This window comes from Theobroma cacao, chromosome 9 (genome assembly GCF_053813885.1).
Source record: "Theobroma cacao isolate CCN51 chromosome 9, ASM5381388v1, whole genome shotgun sequence".
Classification (NCBI taxonomy): Eukaryota; Viridiplantae; Streptophyta; class Magnoliopsida; order Malvales; family Malvaceae; genus Theobroma; species Theobroma cacao.
The window spans coordinates 3906773-3928317 of NC_142647.1; the positions used below are offsets into that span (position 1 = coordinate 3906773).

The 21545-nt window shown below is 35.7% G+C and overlaps 5 protein-coding genes and 1 pseudogene across 6 annotated transcripts; 3 read left to right on the top strand and 3 right to left on the bottom strand.

Annotated features, from left to right (window-relative positions):
• The first annotated feature begins 2096 nt into the window (after window positions 1-2096).
• On the top strand, window positions 2097-5180 carry LOC18588261 (NagB/RpiA/CoA transferase-like superfamily protein). The gene is made up of 9 exons (XM_007012551.3): window positions 2097-2324; window positions 2452-2507; window positions 2606-2764; window positions 2969-3068; window positions 3285-3427; window positions 3558-3663; window positions 4010-4148; window positions 4237-4505; window positions 4861-5180. Exons 1-9 carry the CDS (start codon window positions 2100-2102, stop codon window positions 4936-4938), a joined length of 1275 nt encoding a protein of 424 aa, XP_007012613.3. The 5' UTR covers window positions 2097-2099; the 3' UTR covers window positions 4939-5180.
• A 611-nt stretch (window positions 5181-5791) lies between these two features.
• Window positions 5792-9446, top strand: PAA2 (20S proteasome subunit PAA2). The gene is made up of 9 exons (XM_007012553.3): window positions 5792-6017; window positions 6121-6215; window positions 6354-6435; window positions 7042-7138; window positions 7557-7615; window positions 7824-7906; window positions 8500-8595; window positions 8699-8758; window positions 9100-9446. Exons 1-9 carry the CDS (start codon window positions 5942-5944, stop codon window positions 9190-9192), a joined length of 741 nt encoding a protein of 246 aa, XP_007012615.1. The 5' UTR covers window positions 5792-5941; the 3' UTR covers window positions 9193-9446.
• A 375-nt stretch (window positions 9447-9821) lies between these two features.
• Window positions 9822-12854, bottom strand: LOC18588263 (protein STRICTOSIDINE SYNTHASE-LIKE 6-like). Its single transcript, XM_018127382.2, has 6 exons — window positions 12431-12854; window positions 12090-12302; window positions 11934-12001; window positions 10653-10889; window positions 10365-10497; window positions 9822-10262 (listed from the first exon to the last, which is right to left on the bottom strand). The coding sequence occupies exons 1-6, from the start codon at window positions 12590-12592 to the stop codon at window positions 9996-9998; spliced, it is 1080 nt and encodes a 359-aa protein (XP_017982871.2). The 5' UTR covers window positions 12593-12854; the 3' UTR covers window positions 9822-9995.
• A 771-nt stretch (window positions 12855-13625) lies between these two features.
• On the top strand, window positions 13626-14497 carry LOC18588264 (DUF1677 family protein (DUF1677)). The gene has a single exon (XM_007012556.3). It carries the CDS (start codon window positions 13869-13871, stop codon window positions 14313-14315), a length of 447 nt encoding a protein of 148 aa, XP_007012618.1. The 5' UTR covers window positions 13626-13868; the 3' UTR covers window positions 14316-14497.
• A 1244-nt stretch (window positions 14498-15741) lies between these two features.
• On the bottom strand, window positions 15742-17258 carry LOC108663443 (aldehyde dehydrogenase family 7 member A1-like). Its single transcript, XM_018127383.2, has 4 exons — window positions 17118-17258; window positions 16889-16986; window positions 16454-16576; window positions 15742-16374 (listed from the first exon to the last, which is right to left on the bottom strand). Exons 2-4 carry the CDS (start codon window positions 16963-16965, stop codon window positions 16317-16319), a joined length of 258 nt encoding a protein of 85 aa, XP_017982872.1. The 5' UTR covers window positions 16966-16986; window positions 17118-17258; the 3' UTR covers window positions 15742-16316.
• Window positions 17077-21415, bottom strand: LOC18588265 (aldehyde dehydrogenase family 7 member A1-like; annotated as a pseudogene). The gene is made up of 10 exons (XR_016028273.1): window positions 21170-21415; window positions 20910-21078; window positions 20479-20565; window positions 19558-19580; window positions 19393-19456; window positions 19026-19071; window positions 18441-18621; window positions 17797-17974; window positions 17541-17705; window positions 17077-17274 (listed from the first exon to the last, which is right to left on the bottom strand). The product of XR_016028273.1 is annotated as an aldehyde dehydrogenase family 7 member A1-like (transcript).
• Window positions 21416-21545: the final 130 nt, after the last annotated feature.

Here is a 21545-nt window from a genome sequence, read left to right on the forward strand (position 1 = left end):
GTATAAGAGTTTAATTGAATGCAATAATGTAAGAGTTTATTTGAATTTTTTAAATAATTTAGAGGCTTTTCAAAACATTATACCTTTGAAATAATATATATAAAATTTGAATGACTTTAAATTACTAAAATCACATGAAAGTTTTTGAAAATATACTTGAAATAGTATTTAATAAGAGTTTATTTACAAATTTTAAATAGTTTAGATATTTTTCAAAACATTATACTTTTGAAATATTATCTAAAATTTTAATGACTTTAAATTAACAAAATCACATGAAATTTTTTGAAAATGTACTTAAAATAATATTTAAAAGGTTAAAGTACTTAAGACTTGTATGTGTATTTCAATAATAATATAATGTTCAAATAAGCTCTTAAACTATTTAAATAAATTTTTATTATTTTATTGTCATTATTTAAAATGTCAATTGTCATTTTACATTCATATAGCACAGACATAACATTAATATAATATTAATATGAATAATAAAAATATCACATGATCATATTATCATATCGTATTAATATATCATGTCATATCAATATCAATTATGATATGTTAGCATGTAAATTAGCGTCACATTTTATACAATGACAAATAGTATTTTGATTAAGTAAATTATTAGTAATGAAGGTTTATTTAACTCAAAATAAAAATATAAGAGCTTATTTTATTCAAAAATAAAAATATAAAAATCTGATTAAACATAATAAAAATATAAAAACTTATTTAATTTTTTAATTTAATAATTTTTTTAAATATCATACTTATGAGTAACTTTAATTTATTAAAATCACATAAAAAGTTATTTGAAAATTATTTAAAAAGACGAAATAAGGATCAAGAATTTCATATATTGTATGCAATGTTTCATTTACTTATTACTAAAAATTACATTAAAAGGTATCAAAAAAGTATTTAAAAAGGTTAAATAATAGAAATTATTCTACTCAACCAGTTTTATAAAATCGGCAAAATTATATCTAGTCACGAGTTCAAAAAATGTCAATTAATTATGAGTCTAGCAACATTTTAAAGTGATGTGTACCACGTGACATCTTATTTAAGTAAAAATTATAAATACAATAAAAAAGGTATTTGTACACAACAAAAATTTGTAACCATCACCATAATAAAACCTCATAACCATCAACATTATAGTTATTATTTAATTCAAAACACAATAAACTTTTAATGGTTACAAACTCATAACTGTTAACACAAAAAACCCAATAGTAACTATTTCATTTAAACTAAAATAAAATCTATTATAATCATAACAGGCTAGTAATTGTCAATACAATATTGTTTCAATAAAAAATACAATAAAATCTCTAGTTTTTATCGTTTAATTCAAAACACAATAAAACTTCTAATAATTATTATATTAAATTTCATTTCAATACAATAAATTACTTTGAATTGAACCATTCTTCAACTTCGTATCAGCACTGCCAACAACGTACAGTCCTACCTAATTGCTGACCGCGTGCATTCCTAAAAATGAAAAGAAATATCCATGAAAATGACCAAAATTGTGTCGAAAATATATGAATAATATGTTAATTATTATTTATTAAGATTTTACCAACAAGTGGCTTAAGATATTTTGTAAAATTGTTATATTATGTAATATTTTCTTATAATATATTAAAAATCATCATATTAATTATCAACTATGGTATGTAATTAAAAAATATAACTATAAATACTATTTTAAGTAATCGTAAAATGCATTTCTAAAACACTAATGTAATGACTGATCCAGTAGTTTTTTTGATTTAAATCACGTGATTTTCAAAAGCTTAAATTTAAGTTGCTAATAGTGGTGGACTTGAATTGTTATATAGATCTTAACAATCATATTCACATCAAATGTGAGATATTGAGTATCGCAACTAATTAGTAAAACCCTATTTATTTTTATGCGTCAGTTTTTATCTAATTTTAATATTTTTTAAAAGAGATGTTGCAATAGAAAAGGTTCACAAGAGCAGGAGCTTTTTGCGCAAATAATACGTAACCAAGGGACCAAAAGTTAATTATCAAATTTGTGGCGGCTCATTCCACGCTCCACTATCCATGCCTCACGCCCTATGTGTCACTCGCGTGGCGCAGCCGCAAGGAACGAAAACACAGTAACTGCAGAAAGCTCAAAAGGCGGAGCCCCATTCCATTCATTTCATAAACCTCAGAAATATCTTGCTTTCTCAAAAACCCAATCGATGGCGCCCGATTATAAGTCGAGTGACGGGCTCGTAGTTGACAACACTCTCCAGTCTATCTGCTACAAATGCGGCTCGCTCCAGCTGCTCGACCAGGTCTAGTTTTTATTCTTAATAAAGCCGAAGATCTTTGAAGTTTGATTATCTCGATACCATATTATTAGGAATTTTCTAGTTGTTGGTTTTTGTTCTGTTTATTTAAATGTGATTGGTTGTTGAACAGAGAAAACTTCCTCTGGAAACTGTGTACTTAGATATTCAAGATGCAACAGATGGATGGTAATGAGTAGTTCTGTCTTCTTGTGAAGTGTGTTTTCACTTTTTGATTTGCATTGAAATGTGCAAGTCAACTTGAATAACTTCTTTGATGATTTCAGGAACGCAATTCGGGATATGGTGGTTCGAGGAGCGCCTGCTATTGCCATTGCGGCAGCGCTTTCCCTGGCGGTAGAAGTTGCCAACTTAAAGGACTTTAACGGGACATGTGAAGATGCTGCTTCTTTCCTTGAAATGAAATTGGAATATCTTGTCTCAAGGTTTTTATCTATTCATTTATTTTCCTTAATATTTCTGGTCATGGCAGCTGCTATTATCTGGGACTTTAGCATTCTTTTTGTATGTACTAAAAATTGCAGTACTCTGTATTTTGCCAGGGGTATTTTAGACCGAAATTAACTGTATTTTCTTGCCTTTTTTTGAAGTGTAGCTGATTACATGATTGTCTTTTATTTCCTTTTCAGTCGACCAACAGCGGTGAATCTTTCAGATGCTGCTACAAAACTTCGAAAAATTATTTCAAAGGCTGCTACTACTGCTACAGTGCCCGGGAATGTTTTCCAGGTGGGTATTCATATGGTTATTCTTCAAACCATTTGTAGTTGACTTGTATGAATGTGGCTCTTCCTTAAAGTTTGCTGACATGCATAATGTCTCAAGCTCACAGTAACCTTCTTTTATTTCTCATATTTTATTTTAATTCTTAGCTCATTCTCTCTGGATATTGAAGCATGTCTTGTTTGTCCTCCCTATATGTTGCTTTGGTGTCAATCTTTATAGGCTTACATAGAAGCTGCTGAAGTTATGCTTGAGGATGATGTTGCTTCAAATAAAGCCATTGGGTCTTATGGAGCAAGTTTTCTCCAGCACCAACAGAAAAATTCAAAGAGATTTTCTGTTTTGACCCACTGCAACACTGGCAGGTCTGTTAGTCTTTCTACCTGCTATTATTTTTGTTGTAGTAACAGTAACATCAGCAAGAAAGAGTTTGAGTTCATTCTTGGTCTAATTGCATATAATACTATTATAATAGTCATTTACTCTGTCTTGCAGTCTTGCAACAGCTGGATATGGTACTGCGCTTGGTGTAATCCGTGCACTTCATGCTGAAGGAGTGTTGGAAAGAGCATATTGCACAGAAACACGTCCATTCAATCAGGTAATCTTTCTGTTGAAGTTATTTGAGTATTTAAATAGTTGTCTCAAACTTGGTCCAACTAACCAACATAAGGACATCTATGGTACTGGAATTCAGTGAACTAGTTGTATGAAAAATGGCTGAGTGTTAAATCTTCCAAAAAAAAAAAAATTGGCTGAGTGTTGATTCCTTCTACATGCTTATGTACCTGTTTAGCTTTTATGCTATATGCTATTTGTGGTTGGGATGATGGCTTTGTTAAACCTGAATAGGTCATCGAGCTTCTTGACGTTAGCCATTGATTTATTTACTTCTAGCTTTTATTTATAAACTATGTTTTTAGTTGTATATATGATTCTGACTACAGGGATCCAGACTCACAGCTTTCGAGCTGGTGCATGAAAAGATACCTGCTACTCTAATAGCAGATTCTGCTGCAGCTGCTTTAATGAAAGAAGGCCGTGTGAGTGCTGTTATTGTTGGAGCAGATCGTGTGGCAGCAAATGGTACTCCACGGCTGTTACTGATGCATTTCCCTTTAATGCTTTATATGAAGTAAATTTAACTAATGTCATGTCATTCATTGAATCGCAGGTGATACTGCTAATAAGATTGGAACCTATAGCCTTGCCATATGTGCAATGTATCATCACATTCCGTTTTATGTTGCTGCACCACTTACTTCCATTGATTTATCTCTCTCTTCTGGACAAGAAATTATCATCGAGGAAAGATCTGCAAAGGAGTTATTGCACACACGGGGAGGACTGGGAGAGCAAGTTGCTGCATCTGGGATCTCTGTCTGGAACCCAGCTTTTGATGTTACCCCTGCCAATCTAATAGCTGGCATCATAACAGAAAAGGTCTCTCTGTCTCTCTTTTGGTGTGTGTGTATAGAAATACACATCACACCCGTGCATATGAATCTATTTGTTTTTGTGCCGTATCCTACTAGCTTTAGCAGGTGTGAAAGCCATCAACCTAAGGTGAAAACTGAAGAGAAGGATCTATCCATCTTATTAGTAGTTTTGTCAAATAAATGATTCATTATTAGAGAAGATACTAAAAATTATTTCATCCTGTATGTAATTTTCAATTTTCCAATGGATTTACATCTGTCATTAATGAGAAAATTTTGATGTACCCGGAAAAAAGAAATAAAAAATGATAAAATACGCAGTTGTACTACATTCTGATGATTACTTTTTATTTGAGCAGGGTGTCATTACAAAGAATACTGATGCTTTTGACATTAAGAATTTCATGGAGAAGGCAACGGGCAAGTCTACTGTGTGAACAAGGTATCTCCAGGTGGAAAAGATTCCAGCCTCAAAAAATGGAGGTTATTGATATGTAAGTGAAAATGTGAGCCGACTGAGCCTTATGTCATAAGACTTGTGGGAATCATTTCTGTTTTTTTTATGCCAAATTGTTGTACTACTGACTTTCTGAGGTTGTAAAAGTACAATAATATAATTAAATAAAGCAACATCACGGAGTTGGTTGGGCTTTGATGGCAAACTCAGCCCTTTTGGCAATACCTCTTTTTGGGTTTAAGATGCAGGAGCAGCAATGCTTTCAGGTTATCTCGATATACATGGTGGACAATGTTCTTACGTATACACAAGTACATAACCAATGCATCTGTGCATACGCCATATTACCTCCAAAAAAGCGGCAATGCACAGATTAAGCACCCGAATCCAAACCTGAGCCAAGCTAACATTCTTGACAAGACAGCAAGAATTTAAAGCCATACTTAACTAAATAGACCTTAAAGATTTGGGAACGGTTTTGTATCAAAATTGTAGCATAAAGAAAGAAAAATTGTCTCATCCAATAGTTAATTTACTAATCATTAAATTATAGATCCCTTCCTACCAAAAGCACCGTATACAGAATTTTGCAACAACTTGAAATTCAGGGTTTGATTTGAAACAGGCATTAAACCACGAGGTTCCAAACGTATTTTTCCCAAGAAAATAATAATAGAAAAACCCCAAACCCTATCTTTTTTTTCTCGATTTGGCCCAAAACCTATCCTATAAAGCAAGCGCACCTTTTTGGCATAACCTGCCCGAAACGAAGCGTTGTGGGAGGGGAGAAAAAACCAACAAAAAAGAAGTAAAAAAGAAAGGGTATTTTGGACAAGTCACTCAGTTTTCTTCTTCCGCGAGTTAGCTCGTGGGAGTCATAAAGCGCTTTGCATCTGGTGTCTTGGAGAGAAAGCTCTCTCTTCTCTACATCAAATCTCTGCATTCGAAACACCTAAAAAACTAATTCCAAAAAACAAGAAAAAATGAGCAGAGGAAGTGGAGGCGGCTACGATCGCCACATCACCATCTTCTCTCCCGAAGGTCGTCTCTTCCAAGTCGGTATGTATATTCACTCTCCCACCTCTCCCTTTTTTATTTTTTGTTCCTAAAGAATTATTATTATTTATTTCACTCAATTTTGATTTTTGAATGATATGAGCAGAGTATGCGTTTAAGGCAGTGAAAGCAGCTGGGATTACATCGATTGGTGTTCGAGGAAAAGACTCCGTCTGCGTTGTTACACAGAAGAAAGTTCCCGTCCGTGCTCTTCTTTAACTTACTTTATTCATCTGGGTGTCTTTTCTTTCTTTCATTTCTTTTTTTTTTTGGGTATTGACAATTGATTTAAGGGTTTTGCTCGATTTGGGTATTTAATATTTGAATAATGCGATGCAGGACAAGCTTTTGGATCAGACTAGTGTCACTCACCTTTTTCCTATTACCAAGTTCCTTGGATTGTTGGCTACTGGCATGACAGGTTACTTTTTGTTCAATAAACCCTTTTTTATATTTTTCTTTGATGTTATATATTCGAATTATGAAGATTTTGCCGTGTTCGCCAGTGAACTAGGGTTTTAAGGATATTAAGTTTTCTGGGTTATGATAATGTACCTCATTTCACACTTGTAATCAGTCAAAAACTAGGGTTTTAAGGATACTACCAATTTTGAGTTATGATAATTTACCTCATTTCACACTTATAATCAGTCAAAATCAGGGTTGAAAAAATGCCTAATCTGCATGCTAGGGTATGCAAGTGCTGGAAATATCGGATAAAACAGAACGGTTTTCTTTATAATTTTGTTCTTATTGATGCTGACATTCAGCATAGTAACTGTCATTCTTCGTTACCAAATCACAAATTATGCTTATTAACAAATATCAAGAAAGCTCCAAAAGAGAAGTGAAAAGATGAAAAGAAACTTTATGTTTGGTCGCTTTAATTACTTGTCTAACTTTAGCATAGAGCTGGAATTTGGTTAACTTGATTTCATTAGATTAAAGCTGGAAGTTTGATCCAATTAACTGTTATGAAAATACTTTATGAGGGATGCTTTGATAAGATTGGTATGTCACTCTTCAGCTGATGCAAGGACCTTGGTCCAGCAAGCAAGGAATGAAGCAGCCGAGTTTCGGTTCAGATATGGATATGAGTTGCCTGTGGATGTTTTGGCCAAATGGTATGGTTTTTTATATCTTATTCAGTGGAACTTCATGTTTAGTTGGATTCATTTGATGGCTGTTAATTGTGTATCTATAGAGCTCATGTGGATAATGTTTGAACAAGTTTAGAGACTTCAAGGGACTAGTCATTTGGATGTAATCTAGGTGTAAGTTTATGCACTTGTTAGTTTGCCACTAGGAATTGGAAAAGTTAGATGACCCAGATTTTTTACTGCTCTTCCTAAAATCAAGATCAGAGTCAATGTATTCTTTATTTGCTAGTTCACGGATATAATCTTGGTTCAAAATTAATAAATCCAATTGACCACATTTTATGTTACTATTATTTTCATTGATTTTTCTTCGATATTTGGGATTCTTGTGCATTTTGATGATTATATAACTAATTTAGCATGACATGCTTTATTGATTTAGGATTGCAGACAAATCACAGGTTTATACTCAACATGCATATATGAGACCTCTTGGAGTTGGTAAGTCTATAATTCTTCAAAATGTTACAAATATAATTTTCTTTTTAGTTATTTGTATTTGTATTCTCATAGTAGATTTAGATTTTTGATTTTGTTAAGACATTCATGCATACATATGCTACTGTATGTTTCGACTAATTGTCACTAATATTACCCTATTCTCCCATTAATGTCTTTCCTATCTTTTTTATTTTTTCTTTTTGTGTAGTTGCTATGGTTTTGGGTATTGATGAAGAGAAGGGACCCCAACTCTACAAGTGTGATCCGGCTGGCCATTTTTACGGTCACAAGGTAGTTTGCAAATTAATTGTTATTGCTCATTGAGCTGAGGATTCTTGATTCTGGTTTCTAAATACCTGGTTCTGCAAGCCATATATTATTATTATAGTTATGATACATCTCTGGTTTTTTTCTAATAGTTCTCTTTGACCATATTATTTACAAAACCTTTATTTACATTATGGGTTTAAAAATACAATTGCTGGTGATTTTTCCTTTTGTTTACAATGTGCTTATGATCATGAAAAACCACTATAATTACCAGGAATTTCAGAAGGTGGCTCACCCAAAGAAAAAGTTGTGAGAATGGGAAAAAAATGATCCAATAATTTCCAGTACCTGCTACCAACCATATATTATGACTCCTTGCTACCACAAATCAATGCCATATTTTTTTATTTATTTTGGATTAGTAAATGAATAGCATATGTAAATTTTAATTATATTAACTATTTCGTTTTCTTTATCCTTCCCTTTAGGAATGAAAGTAGCTTGTTTGTTCTCTGATCAGTATTGGTGCAATGAACATGGATTCAAAATTCTTTTGACCAATTTTAGGTTAAGCATTTTGTTTCTGGAATGAATTTTGACATAATATGCTGCAGGCAACCAGTGCTGGATCTAAAGAACAAGAGGCAATTAACTTCTTGGAAAAGAAGATGAAGAATGACCCTGCTTTTACTTATGAGGAAACAGTGCAGGTATATATATATCTGCATTTCATTATGCATGGTAAAGAATATTGCTAAAGACTACATGTTTGACGTGAGTTAAAATAATCACCTTTGTCTAATGTTTATGCAGACTGCTATTTCTGCTCTGCAATCTGTTCTTCAAGAGGATTTCAAAGCCACTGAGATAGAGGTATAATACATCAGCTGATCTCCTTAGTTGTTGGTGATTATAGCATTTAGATATCTTGCCGTTGTGAGTTTGCTTCTTCTAAAAGTTTGAATGGATTAAATATTTTTGGTGCTCCTCCCATATATAATAGCTTTTCCCTAAAGACAAGCTGTAGATAATCTGAGATATCCTTTGTTAGTTTCCAGAGGCTGCATATGGTGTATCCTCACTCTAATCTTATTGGTTCTGTTTCTCTTAATATAATCACAGAGATATATTCCCAATCATGGCAAGAGCTGAAATTATTGTTGTTTTCCCTCGCTTCCAAATGTAATTGACATTAATCTTTTGATGTTTGGCAGGTGGGAGTGGTGAAAGCTGATAATCCAGTGTTCAGAGCGTTGTCAACTGCGGAAATAGATGAACATTTGACAGCTATTAGTGAGCGTGACTAGTGAGCATGGACTAACAACAGCTGCTGCGGAACCTTTCTGTTATCATTTGAAACAACAAGCGTGCTTTAGTTGATCATCAAGTTTGAGAGAGATGGGAGAGGGTTTTAGCTTCAAATTATGTTGTCTCCTATTACTGCATAAGACTTTAAATTGAATTCTTGTTATATCTGGGATTGAGTTTCTCCAAGATGAATCAAAATGTTACGGGATAGTTGTTTGAAGACACTATGTCAGCAGCGACTATTTACTTAAAATTGTCCAAAAATGTTGCATGTCTGCGAATTACTATTTAAATTATCATCAGGTAACTCTACAAGGGCATGCACCCAAATTTTATTTGACATTTGGAACGGTTGCTTTGATTTTGGAGGAGGCTGAAAGGTTAATTCCCAATGTTTCTAGCTCTGCCATAATCTTGCTGGTAGAACGAGCATTTGCTGCTGTAGCATACTGCCTATTTCTGTCGTAGCCAGCCTGTAGTCATCAATTTTTTTCAAAAAAAATTTTAATGCGCACTCAAGTAATTGAAATTTTATTTGGTTCAGTCAAACATGGAAACTTGTATTTTCATCAACTTAAGTTGCGAAAATTGATATAATTACTTAAATTTAATAGTAAATGACATAAAATTAACAATATAACTGATTCTATTATTGAATCAATTGAACGACTTAAAAATATACGTAGTTGTTGGTTAATTCGATTACGCTTTGATTCTCCGTCAATCTTAAGCAAATTCCACTTAGACCTGAATGTCCTGGCTGACCTTTTTTTTCCCTTTGCATCCCCTTTATTACCGTACATCATTTCAGTGGCAATTTTCCGATGAAGTCGGCGCTGAGACTACCCAAGTATAGATGGTCTTCAAACTCCACAGCCGATGTCACAAAGGATATAACTAATCCATTGGGATCATCAAACCTCTTGTTTATGTTGCCATCAGCATCCACATTGATGACTGTTGCCCTTTTGCTTGCCCCATTTACTAGCTTGGTCAGTCTCGGAAAATTTGCTATAACATGTTTCAAAGCCTTGGAGGTGTGCACGAACTCCATTCCCTCAGAATTCATCTGCAGCAAATTATGGAAATCATTTAGGTCCAGGTAGTCTCATGCGGTTTTACCTGATCAAACATGTTCCTGGTTTTTTTTATTTTGCATGAGTTAAAATACCCGGATTAAGGCGATCCAGAAAGAACCATCCGGGGCCAGGTTAATGTTATCAGGTCCAGCGGGAAGGTTGTCAATGAAAATCTCTGTTTGTCCTTTTGTCTCACCCTTCAACCAGTATTTCAGGCACCTGAATCTGCCCCACCAGAAGAACATATAGAGGATGGGGGGCCAGCAATTAGGTCGCAAAATGAGGTTAGACAGACATCAACACATCAAATCCGACCCTATTTCACTGTCAGCGAATTGTTATATGAATCTCATAGCATGACAATGGCTAGACTAAATTACCTCCACGTTTCACACACCACGAGATAATCTTCATCTTTTGAGAGTGCGACACCGTTGGCAAAGCACAAACCATCTAGCACCATCGACGTCTGCCCCGTTGATGGGTCATACTTTAGCAGCTGCCCATGAGGTTTTGCCTCCAGCACGTCAAGATACCAGTCGTTGAGATTAAATTTGGTGCTTCCTACACTGAAATACAAACTGCCATCTGATGCTTCAATCACATCATCTGCAAACCTAGTAAAAATTCAACAACATATATGAAAAAGATCAGTGGTGGTAATTACACGTCTTCTTCTTTTTGTCATTAGTTGAAAAGGATTAGTATTCTTGTCCTGTAGCAGCTTCCAGATTTACTTGCATGTGTTTAATGGGCAGAGAGAATCACAGCGATCCATCGTTTTGGATGAACCTTGGTGGCAGAGTGTCTAAATGCACCGCCTCCAGTCGTTGTTAACGTTTCCTGAAAATACCGTTGTTTGTCCTATAATATGTTTATTGGGCCATTAATAATGATGGTCAAGTGGCCTGGTGGTGGCCGGTTGGTCTTGTTTTTCCTCTCACGACAACAAACAGGTTGCAGTTTTTCTCTTTGTTCTATGGATATACCCAAACAGAAAAGAACAACAGAGAAAGAAACAAATTCGGATTAAAACGTTTATAAAAAGAAGAGCAAAAATAGAAAACAAGAATTAGATAGCAACAGTTACGTATCTATCTCTTTAGTATCACATGCCACCAAACCATGAGGCATCAACTGTAGTTATCGGGTCCCAACAGCAAGAGAAATAAAGATTCCCTTGCGGTAGCTCCTTCTTAAACGCCTAAAAGGACTGAGGAGTGGTCTTCCTTTCACAAGGAAGCTGCCACACCTCCCTCTCGGCGGTACGCGCCGAGCACTCTTTTGTCGCATCAGAAGAGTAAACAAATCTTGCACATGGCTCATTTTAAGTGATGATGCCTTAACAGAGACGTCTCTTTCTGACCTTAACTGACGTCGCATTCTGTCTTTTAGCATGAACAAGATTGAATACACGAAATCTCAATTAAACTACTTAAAAAACTGGTTATTAGCTTCTTCTTGATCATTTCTTTTTTCTTAATTAAGTTATTATTGCTTATTAATTGAAGGGTATTGCCTATAATACGTGCTCATCACGTTTTTTAGTTCTAGGTATGTCTATAGCCCTCCATCATGTTGGATTGGAAGAGAAACAAAAATGAGGAAGCTTGAGGAACTGTGCCTAGAAGTAACAATTAGCTGATTTGAAATATTGTTACCTGATTTGGGATCCAGCGAAGTGTGATGCAAGAACTGTTATACCGTCTTCTGTAATCTTAAGCAAGCCCTGAGGAAAAATGGTAGTTTGGAGAGTTCAAGCTGTAAATTAATCATGCATGGCTGTATGGCATGGCAGGGCAAGTGGGTTCCTTTACCTTGTCGCAATCACAGACAATAAGGCCACCTCCTTTTGCTGCTGTGATTCCAAGCAAAGTTTCGCTATGCAGTCTCTTCCAGTTCTCCCAGGAGCCATTGCTATGCAATCTTCTGATCCAGCCGTCTCTTGTTGCTGTGTACAACACACCATGTTCACCCACAACAACGTCCTCCGGGCCTTTCAACAATCCTTCTCCAAGTTTAGTCACCCTCTACAAAAAGAAACAAACCAAGTAAAGAACCTGGGGCTTGGCCTTCCCTTAGGAGGTGGGTTTCCCGAGCTCTTGTATTTCTCTTTCCCATTCAAAAATATGTATAAAAACAGAGCTGTATTTTTTACCTGCAACTGGTTGTTCGGTGGAGAAACAGAAGAAGAAGATGCCGGTGGCAGTTCAAGTAAGTCTGGAGATATCGGTGAGAAGAAGATGATTTGAAGTGCCGTGGCTATCAGCAAACCCAAGCAACACGCCCAGCAAATTTGCAGGAGAATCCTGAGAGCCATTAAGTTGGAAAATGCTGCTTCAGAAAGGTTGTTTGGTTGGGAGAAAAACCAATCTGATAAGAGATAATGTGATTGTGAATGACTGTAAATGCTATACTTTGAATTTTCAACCGGATTACTAAGGAAAGAAGTCGGAAGAGAGTATGGGACTTGCACTTGGCTCCAATCAATCAAAGATCAAGCTTCAAAATCATAGCAAACGACATTGCATTAAATGTCAGCAGTATGTCGGCCAAAGAATAGAAAAATGTCTGCAGCATTGGGAGAAGATAAGCGGCATCACAATCATGGAATAAATGCACCCAAAAAAGAAAAAAAACCTTTGAATTCCAACAAATAACTCAAGCAAAATATTCAATTTGTTTTTTTTAAATGAGCAATTTGAGCTTCATTGATAAGAAAACTTTATACGAAATCTGCATTGTTCTATTCTTTTTTCCCTTTTTAACTTGTAAATCAGCAAAACATGTCAGCTTATATGAGAATTTTATAAAGGACTATTACTTTTTTAATATTTTTTTTTATAATTCAAAGAAAAAATTTAAAATTTATTTTTTAAATAAAAAATCATGAATATCGAATACTCATGTATTTATTTCTTTTATTGTTGTTATATGAGTATATTTCCCTTCTCTAATCATTGCGTTTAATCCAATGTTGAACTCAGTTTCACAAAGTTTAAGTATCTCATCACTGAGTTAATGCAAGTTCTATGGATTTGGTTATGAATAATGAGACTCTATTCTATCTTTATTTTTTTATTATTATTATTTTGAAGAATATTCTTCTTTATCCTTTCTAGAGTCGCATCTGGCCGGTCTCCTCTCCTCTGTATTAGCGACAGCAATTTTAGCAGCCGCAGGATTTCATTATTTCTATGCCAGATATTAGATATGCCTAACAAACACACAAAACCCAGGCATCAATCATTGGGAGTCATAGCAACCATGCCAAAATGGAGAGGACTTTAATTTAATTACCCCCAGTCTCACACACCCCCAAAAATCTAAACCCTGTCATCATCCACGTCAAAGCCAAAAGTTAAGGAACCCCATATCTTAACCCTGGTTTAACATAAAATCCATGACACAGCCACTGAATTCCTTTTTCTTCAATTTTTATTTGTCTCTTTTTATCACACCCACATGACATAAATCTCTGTCACTCCCCTGCTCCTCACCATACTACAGAACACAAACAGAAAACATAAAAAACAGAGTTTAAAAGCAGAGAAAACAGAGCAAAAGACCGAATATTCAATGTTTGTTTCCATGCAATGGCAATTTCAGGCTCAGATACTCAAACCCCATCGAGCAAAGTGACTACTCCGATTGAAATCCACTGCGTCAAATGTGAGTCGTGCGGCTTCACAGAGGAATGCACCACTACTTATATCCTGCGTGTCAGGGAACGTTACCAGGGCCGTTGGATTTGTGGACTCTGCATCGAGGCGGTCAAAGATGAGGCTCTGAGATCGGATACGCTTATCTCCACGGAGGAAGCACTGGACCGACACATCAGCTTCTGCAAGAAGTTTAGGGCGTCGAGTCCTTCGGATGAAACGGAGCACCCCATCTCTGTCATGGGCAGGATTCTTCGCCGAAGCCTGGATTCACCGCGAGCTCTTAGGTCTAATTCAAGTAGTGTCTTGCCAGCATTTGGAGAAGTTAAGGGTTCTACTCTTCCTCGATCTGAGAGTTGTTTCCCTGCTCTTTCTGGCTGAATTATTTCTTGTCAAGTTTAAAGGTAAATATAAAAGAAGAAAACAGGGGAACTCTGTTTCAATGTCAGATTGTTATATAGACTATATATAGGGTCTTTGTTGCTCAATGTTTAGCTATCTGAATTTATGGACCTTCCAGTGAATATAGCATATATATATATATATCTGATGAACTGCTTCAAGTTTTAAATTTTTTTATATTTAGCGTGTGTTCTTTCAAACTTTTTTATGCATTTTTTTTGTGAGTATAATCCAGGCATATTTATAACTTAATGCCTCCTTCAGTTTACAATGACTCTGGCAGCTGAAGCCGATAACAGTTAAAAGAGACTAGTGGCACTTTTCTTGAGTAATGAACGGTGGTTTGATTTGTCTTAATTTTGCACGTTTAGGAGAAAAGAATCTTACAGCATGTGAGCTTTTTATGAAAATGGTGGCGTTTGTGCTGGTTTTGAGTCAAATACCAGCCTGGCCAGCTGTGAAAAATGCCCTAGATGGAAGGGGTATGCAGATAAAGATATTGTGGCATTAAAGGTAATTACAAAAGAATATGAAGACAAGACATGAACGTGCAAGGAAAATTCCTAGAAACAAAGGAAGGATTGGACCATGCTTAGACTCATCTGCTGATTTTCTCCTCTTTCCTTTTTTTTTTTTTTTTTTTTTCTATTTTCTTAATTTGGGGGTATTGAGTCTGGCCCTATAACAGTCCTAGTACAAAACTTGGTTGCTGATTAAACAGATTCTAGCAATGTGCTAGAACAAAGAAGTTTCCAGACATGTCGAGCCAACATTGGTTTGAACTCTTAAAACATTATCAAACCTGATGAAAAAACCAAAGGTGGGACAGGCTCCCTTGACGCCCATTCGATTTGACTAGATTAGGCCAAGGTTTCCTGTCATATTATAACCTGGAACAGCGCAGTTAGCCAGCTGGTACAGTAGCTTGCAGTCTCAATTAGCAAAATGTACAATCAAATAAAAAATATCCAGGCCTACCCTTTTCTTCTCTTTTTCTTTGGCAACAATTTGAACCCTCCCCTCAAAAAGATATCCAGAGTTTTGCCTGACATTTTTGAAATATCTTTGCCCCAAGACCAAGGGTATTAATGTGTGGCAGAAGAGCATTCGGCCAGGTAACTGCTGCTGATTCGGCTAGTCAGCTCTGTTGGACTTGGAATTGCTTTCTGCAGTTCCCTAAATTGATGGATCAAGGAATCCCTCGCACTTTTTTAGTAGTAGTTTTACCTACCCTATAATAAATTCGGCTTCTACCCATCAATGAAATTATTATCGAAAGTAAAGCCTGTAGGAACTCTGATTGAGATGTAGAGCTTAGCTAGAATTCTCTTCCTGGTCATTCTGCATTTTAAGGGAACCCACATTGAAAGCAATGGAGACGAACAACATAGATTCAAGACATATATGAAAGGAATATGATAAATTATCTTTTATATAGTTTTTTTAGTTTCAAAGGTCAAAAGTTGGACTAATGAGCTAGAGTCCCTATCGGCACCAAAGTGACTCGTAGGCAAGATTTTTTCCTGAGGTCGGAGCATTTGCTTTAGATGCACCACCCTATAAAGTCCAAACTCTCCCTCACCCAAGGAGTGTGGGCATGTCAGGATATGGATTTGACAACTTTGAATCAATGAAACTAGCAGGTTGCAAGTGTTTGTTTCTTCCCTTATCTCGAGTCATCATGGATCATTCCTATGGCCCCAGTTGAGCTTTTACAAATTGAAAGAAACGAAAACAAAACAGAAAGAAACAGCGGCCATAATTGACATGTCTATTCGTATCAATTTTGCTTTAACTGTTTGTATTTATTTGGAACTGGAAATAAAACCACCCATGGTTTCAACATTGGAGCCTATGGTTTTTGGTTCAGCACAGCGGAAGCACAATCTTTACAGCAGATTTTGCAGGGTAATCTTGACCAATTACGTGGATCAGGGATACACAAAATGACAGAACATGCACACCTCACAACAAGCCAATTTATTGGACAAAATTTATCCCTTGAGCCAATGGCAGTTCCTTTCCATAATTGATCTCACTGCCAAGGACAATAATCGGTTTGAGTCATTATGAAGAATAGCACATGAATACAACTATGCAAGAAGAATGAAAATTACCATGAGTCGCTTCCTGCTTCGCGACCACCACCAGTTGCTTTTTCTCCACCAAAAGCACCACCGATCTCAGCTCCATTGGTTGGTATATTTACATTGACAATGCCACAATCACTTCCGCATGGACTGCATAAAATACTCAAATGCATGAGCACGTAACATGAAAATTATTTGTCACGGAAAGAAGAGCAACATGCTCATCAAACATATCATTTCATGGGGTAGCTATTCGATGGATAGCAGATACGTTCTCCGAATTTGTAAAGAAAAAGGTCAGCTGATCACAACAAATCTTTAAAGGATCAACTAGTGGACTCCAAAAAGACAGATGGTAAGCTATACAGTTGGTAACTATCATCCAAGATCTAACAAATCTTCTTGTGTGGAAATTCAAGCCCATGACCACCTAGCATTAACTAAAAACATCCGAGAACTCACCCAATCCACTTGAATATAACTTCGGGTCTGCGTGTAAAGATAGAACTACTTAGTCCTAGAGGTACAGAGTTGTTCATTTCTATTGCTTCTTCTAGACTCTGCACAAATGGTACATTCCAAAGTTCAAACACAGGAAGAGTAATCTATTTAAAAAGACTGGCAATATGAATCAACAAGGACATTGTAAATTGAATATATATCTGAAATTTCATAACATATAGTACTGGACCAAATAATTCTTCTTTCACAACAGAGACATCTGGATAAATCTCAACAATTGTTGGCTGCACAAAATTACCGTCTGACTCTATAACAGTTCCACCAGCAAGAATCTTCGCTCCCTAGAAGTATCAGCTTGAGCATTTAGATCATACAGCTCAACAAGTCTACATAACAGAAACAAAAAAGATAAAAGATAAAAGCAGTTAAGATATATCTTAACGTTCAATAATAGAATATCACATGTGAGCAGGGTCCTTTTTCAGAAAGAGGAAAAAGGTGCAAACATGCCTGAGATTTTATCCTATTGATAAAGACCATTACAACAAATGTATAATGCTAGTAATTGCACAATGGTATAAGACGTGCCCATCACGCACAAATTCACAGATGAAGAGAGAGAAAGAGAGCTATAAACAGACAGAATACATGCCTGAGATTTTATGATTCCTATCCCCTTCTCAAAGCTCTCTCGTGAAGCAAGGGCATGTAAGGGCCCAACTAAAGTCCCTTTTTCCAGAGGGTCTTTAACTCTGAATTGCTTGTATACCTCAATTAGTTGATCCAGCACATTTTCATATATGCTTTCATGAAGATACTACATGAAGAAATATGGAAAAAGGACAATTCTTAGATTTTGACTTCACCATTGCAGTTCTGAAGTTAAAATTGTAAAGAGAGGTACATACTAATCTACGACCATGTCGTGCACCACTGACCAGCTGTACCAACAGCTGCAAACAATATAGAACGCACAGCTAGCGAAATATCAGCATCATCCATGACAATCATAGCTTTGTTTCCACTCAACTCGAGCAAGCATTTACCAAACCTTTGACTAACAGTTTGCTGAACCATCAAACCCACCTACAATTTGGAATGCAGCGCAGATATGCCTGGAGTCATGGTAATGGAAACACAGACAAGAAGTATAACCAAAAATATGTGCATGCATACAAATTTTGCAAATATCTCCAGATACATATATGCTCTGGTACCAGTATAACTGATACCAATCAAACTCAGAAACAAACTCATATAACTGACTCTATGGCATCAGAACTCTGAAGGTGGGACCAATATACTACAGTCGTTATGAAGTGGGCATCAAATAACAAAGGGTCACCAATAAATTTAAACACAGTCTCATGAGTCATGAATCATGACCCCTCAGCTTCATCCAATTATAAAGAGCTAAATTATTTTGGTTTTGAACGTTCATGGAGGAGTATCTTTCTATCAAGTAAGCAGATCATAGACATATAAACATTCTTTACATTGATAATGACTGCATGCCTTCGAGCAGATAATATAGTGATACATTGGAATTTACCTTTGAGCTTCCAGTAAATGAAACCAGGGCGATGCGTGTATCTGTTGCAATAGCTTGACCAATTTCAGCACCTCCACAGAAGGCGGTGAACATTGCACCAGGCAAGTTGTTTTTCTCTAGAACGTCAGACACAAGCTTTGTCACTGCAATAGTAACCAATGGAGTTGTTGGAGCACCCTTCCTACAGTGGATTAACATGGTAAGTAGCTGCCTCCTAAGAGAGAACTATAATTGTATTTAAAAATATGAAATTGTCGAAGTGCTCAAAAGCTGATGAAATATCACACATAATCTTCAAAGTATAAGAATGTGTTACTCTGCAGCAAACTGATTTTGAAATTATTTGATTCTCTAAAACAGAACCTAACTTTTTTTTTTTCTTTTCTTTCCTTCTCTCTGAGCAATTAATGTCAGTAAAAAAACTGACCAAAATTAGGAAAAGAATTATCATACTCCCAAAGACAACCCAACATCAGAGGAAAACTTGTATGAAAAACCATAATCTATGTACTTGAAAAATAGTAGAATGAAGACGTGGAATAATCTGATGATCTAATAGATGATGCTTACAAGAGACAGACTTACCATACAACAGAATTACCGCATACGAGTGCGATGCAGGTATTCCACCCTAAAGAGCAAAACATAAGACTAATAGAAGTCAGAAACCTCAGATCTCAGAGTAGATGTTCATAAATTTAATCAAAACAACAATTTCGAGAGTATGAAAATTTACATTTAAAAAGATTCCATACAATTGTTTACAACACAGTGAAATAAGAAATAGTAGATAAAATTAACATATTACTGTCCAGTCATCTAGATATAAAATTACAACAGGCTCAGATAGCATATTGCAGATGCAACAGTGTTAGATTACCATTTACTAATGGTGCTTTTACACAAAAGAATCAAGTGGATAGCTACTAAAGTCTTACACAATCAAACCTACCAAGAACAGCACATGGGAAGTTGAAAGCAGTAATTACACCAACGATCCCCAGGGGATTCCACACCTGTGACACATAAAACATGCACATAACAATTAAAAATATGGTCAAAGGTAAGAGTAGCTCAGTCCAAATTATCCCATGCAGTTATCTGATTATTAGGACACCTCAAACATCATATGCTCTGGACCTGCAAAACAGAACAGAAAACAGGAAAGCATCAGATCTGACACTTCTAACTCCCTTGAGAGAGAAATACACCAGTACATAAAACAATTTTTGGTTGAGCTGTGAAGAACAAGGGCAAAGTTAAGTCCCAATTAACTATCTTGATGGCAAGATCAGTTTTCTTGATTATTCCTAACATGTTCTAGTAGTTTGTTAAACTATCTTTAGAATGCCTCAGAGATGTTTGGGCTCACGTTCTGAATGTACAATGGATCCGTTCAGTTGCCGGCTTAATCCCACAACATAATCACACATATCAATAATTTCCAGCAAAATGTAAGACTTTAGAGTTTTATGAAAGGATAGAGATAGAGTGAGAAAAACTAACCTTAAAAGGTTAATCTAAGATTAAACATGGAAAAAAGGAAAGCTGCTAAGCTTATTTGATGCTCTGCAAGCAATATAACTGCAGTACACCTTTCAGAAAGAAATAAAACCAGAGTGCATCCAGGTTCAGGCTATACAACAGGAACCAAGAAATACACTAAAGAGGCAAGAGACTTTCATTATATTACATGGAGCGGCTAACATAGACATTGAAAGGCCTATCGGACTGATTCAAAATGTTAGGAGAATTGCCTACAATAAGACAATATATTCCAAATGTATTTGTAAGCCAGCGTATGAAGAAATAGAATCACATACTTGAACCTCTCCTATTCCTTGAGCAAGTATCTTTCCCATCTCTAGAGATACAAGCCTGCCCAAATACTCCAATTTGGCTCTGGATGCTTTCCCTATCTGTCTACAATCTCACCTCTTTTTGGTGTTGGATTCTCTTAAATAGATACACTTTCATGAAAAATTTTATTGTTGGCATCCAACATAAACAGTAAATATATGAAAAATAAAGAACTCACATTCATCCATGTCTTTGTAGCTTCACTGCAAGCACGCATTCCCTCCTCATAATCACCAATAGATGCCTCTGCAACTTTTGCCATGGCCTACATTGAGAATTACGAGATGAAGGAAAGTATTAATGAAAAATTAATCGAAAACTAACAAGAAAATCCAAGTCACTGAGTACCCTTGTGAGAGAGTTTCTGATTAATTATTAGCTAATAAAGGATTCTTGATTAAACATTTCTTAACATCCACAGGGTTCTTGTTAATATTCAACATTACACATGATCATAATTCCCAGTTTTTTTAAGTCAACAAAATAAATAGGTTCAGAACTTTCAATAAATTTTTTTATTATCAACCAGAGAATAACACATGCTATGACTAATCCAAATTCCATGATAAGCTATCTGCAAAAATATTTAAAGAGGTGAAAAATTTGAACCTGATTGTTTGAAGGATTCACAGAAGAAACCTCTGAACCACTAGCCTTCCACATGCCATTTATGAAACAGCCAATGTTAGTAGGACCCAAACCTATTTCCCCAAGAAACTCGTATTCTTTCCTATCAAATCCTATCTCTGCCAAGCGATAGCTGTTAAGTGTTGATCACCTGCAGAGTAAAAAAAAGTGCTGATCACCCGATGAAAGCATGAACCCAGAAAATAAAAAAAGTATTCTACGTAAAAAGTAAATCGTCAAACCAGGAATGAAGTACAGATAAGAAGAAAGCTTTCAGGCAAAAATTAAAGCAGATAAAGGGGTTGAGTCGGAAACTCTAGGTGTAGTTAAAAGAGACGGCAAGGCGAGTGTGGCGTTGGAGAATGATTAGAAGGGAGTGTCAGTGTCACCAACTCATCATCTCAAGATTTTCATGTCATCATGTGTCACACTGAGGTGATTCAGATTCTTGGATCATTCGCTTCAAACTCTACTTCTTTTCAGGTGGCTTTTTGGGGTCCCTTTTCATGGCTTCAAAAAAGAAGAAAATAAAAAAAAAAGGAAAAGAAAATAAAAGCCAATTCTGATTAATAAGTACTTGAAAGACAAAGTTTACTTGATGAACAACTTTTGATTGTC

Bases quoted from the DNA above. Each gene is read 5' to 3' on its own strand.
- LOC18588261 (XM_007012551.3), top strand. From the start codon at position 2,100: ATGTGTCACTCGCGTGGCGCAGCCGCAAGGAACGAAAACACAGTAACT. The intron at 3,069-3,284 runs GTGGGTATTCAT...CAATCTTTATAG, and splicing joins TGCCCGGGAATGTTTTCCAG to GCTTACATAGAAGCTGCTGA. The intron at 3,428-3,557 runs GTCTGTTAGTCT...TCTGTCTTGCAG, and splicing joins ACCCACTGCAACACTGGCAG to TCTTGCAACAGCTGGATATG.
- PAA2 (XM_007012553.3), top strand. From the start codon at position 5,942: ATGAGCAGAGGAAGTGGAGGCGGCTACGATCGCCACATCACCATCTTC. The intron at 7,616-7,823 runs GTAAGTCTATAA...CTTTTTGTGTAG, and splicing joins TATGAGACCTCTTGGAGTTG to TTGCTATGGTTTTGGGTATT. The intron at 8,759-9,099 runs GTATAATACATC...GATGTTTGGCAG, and splicing joins TCAAAGCCACTGAGATAGAG to GTGGGAGTGGTGAAAGCTGA.
- LOC18588263 (XM_018127382.2), bottom strand. From the start codon at position 12,592: ATGGCTCTCAGGATTCTCCTGCAAATTTGCTGGGCGTGTTGCTTGGGT. The intron at 10,498-10,652 runs GTAATTTAGTCT...CTGGTGGGGCAG, and splicing joins GTGGTGTGTGAAACGTGGAG to ATTCAGGTGCCTGAAATACT. The intron at 10,263-10,364 runs GTATTTTAACTC...AATTTGCTGCAG, and splicing joins TCTGGATCGCCTTAATCCGG to ATGAATTCTGAGGGAATGGA.
- LOC18588264 (XM_007012556.3), top strand. From the start codon at position 13,869: ATGGCAATTTCAGGCTCAGATACTCAAACCCCATCGAGCAAAGTGACT.
- LOC108663443 (XM_018127383.2), bottom strand. From the start codon at position 16,965: ATGAACAACTCTGTACCTCTAGGACTAAGTAGTTCTATCTTTACACGC. The intron at 16,577-16,888 runs GTGAGTTCTCGG...TATTTTATGCAG, and splicing joins GTTATATTCAAGTGGATTGG to TCCATGCGGAAGTGATTGTG. The intron at 16,375-16,453 runs GTAATTTTCATT...TGTCCTTGGCAG, and splicing joins GAAGCAGGAAGCGACTCATG to TGAGATCAATTATGGAAAGG.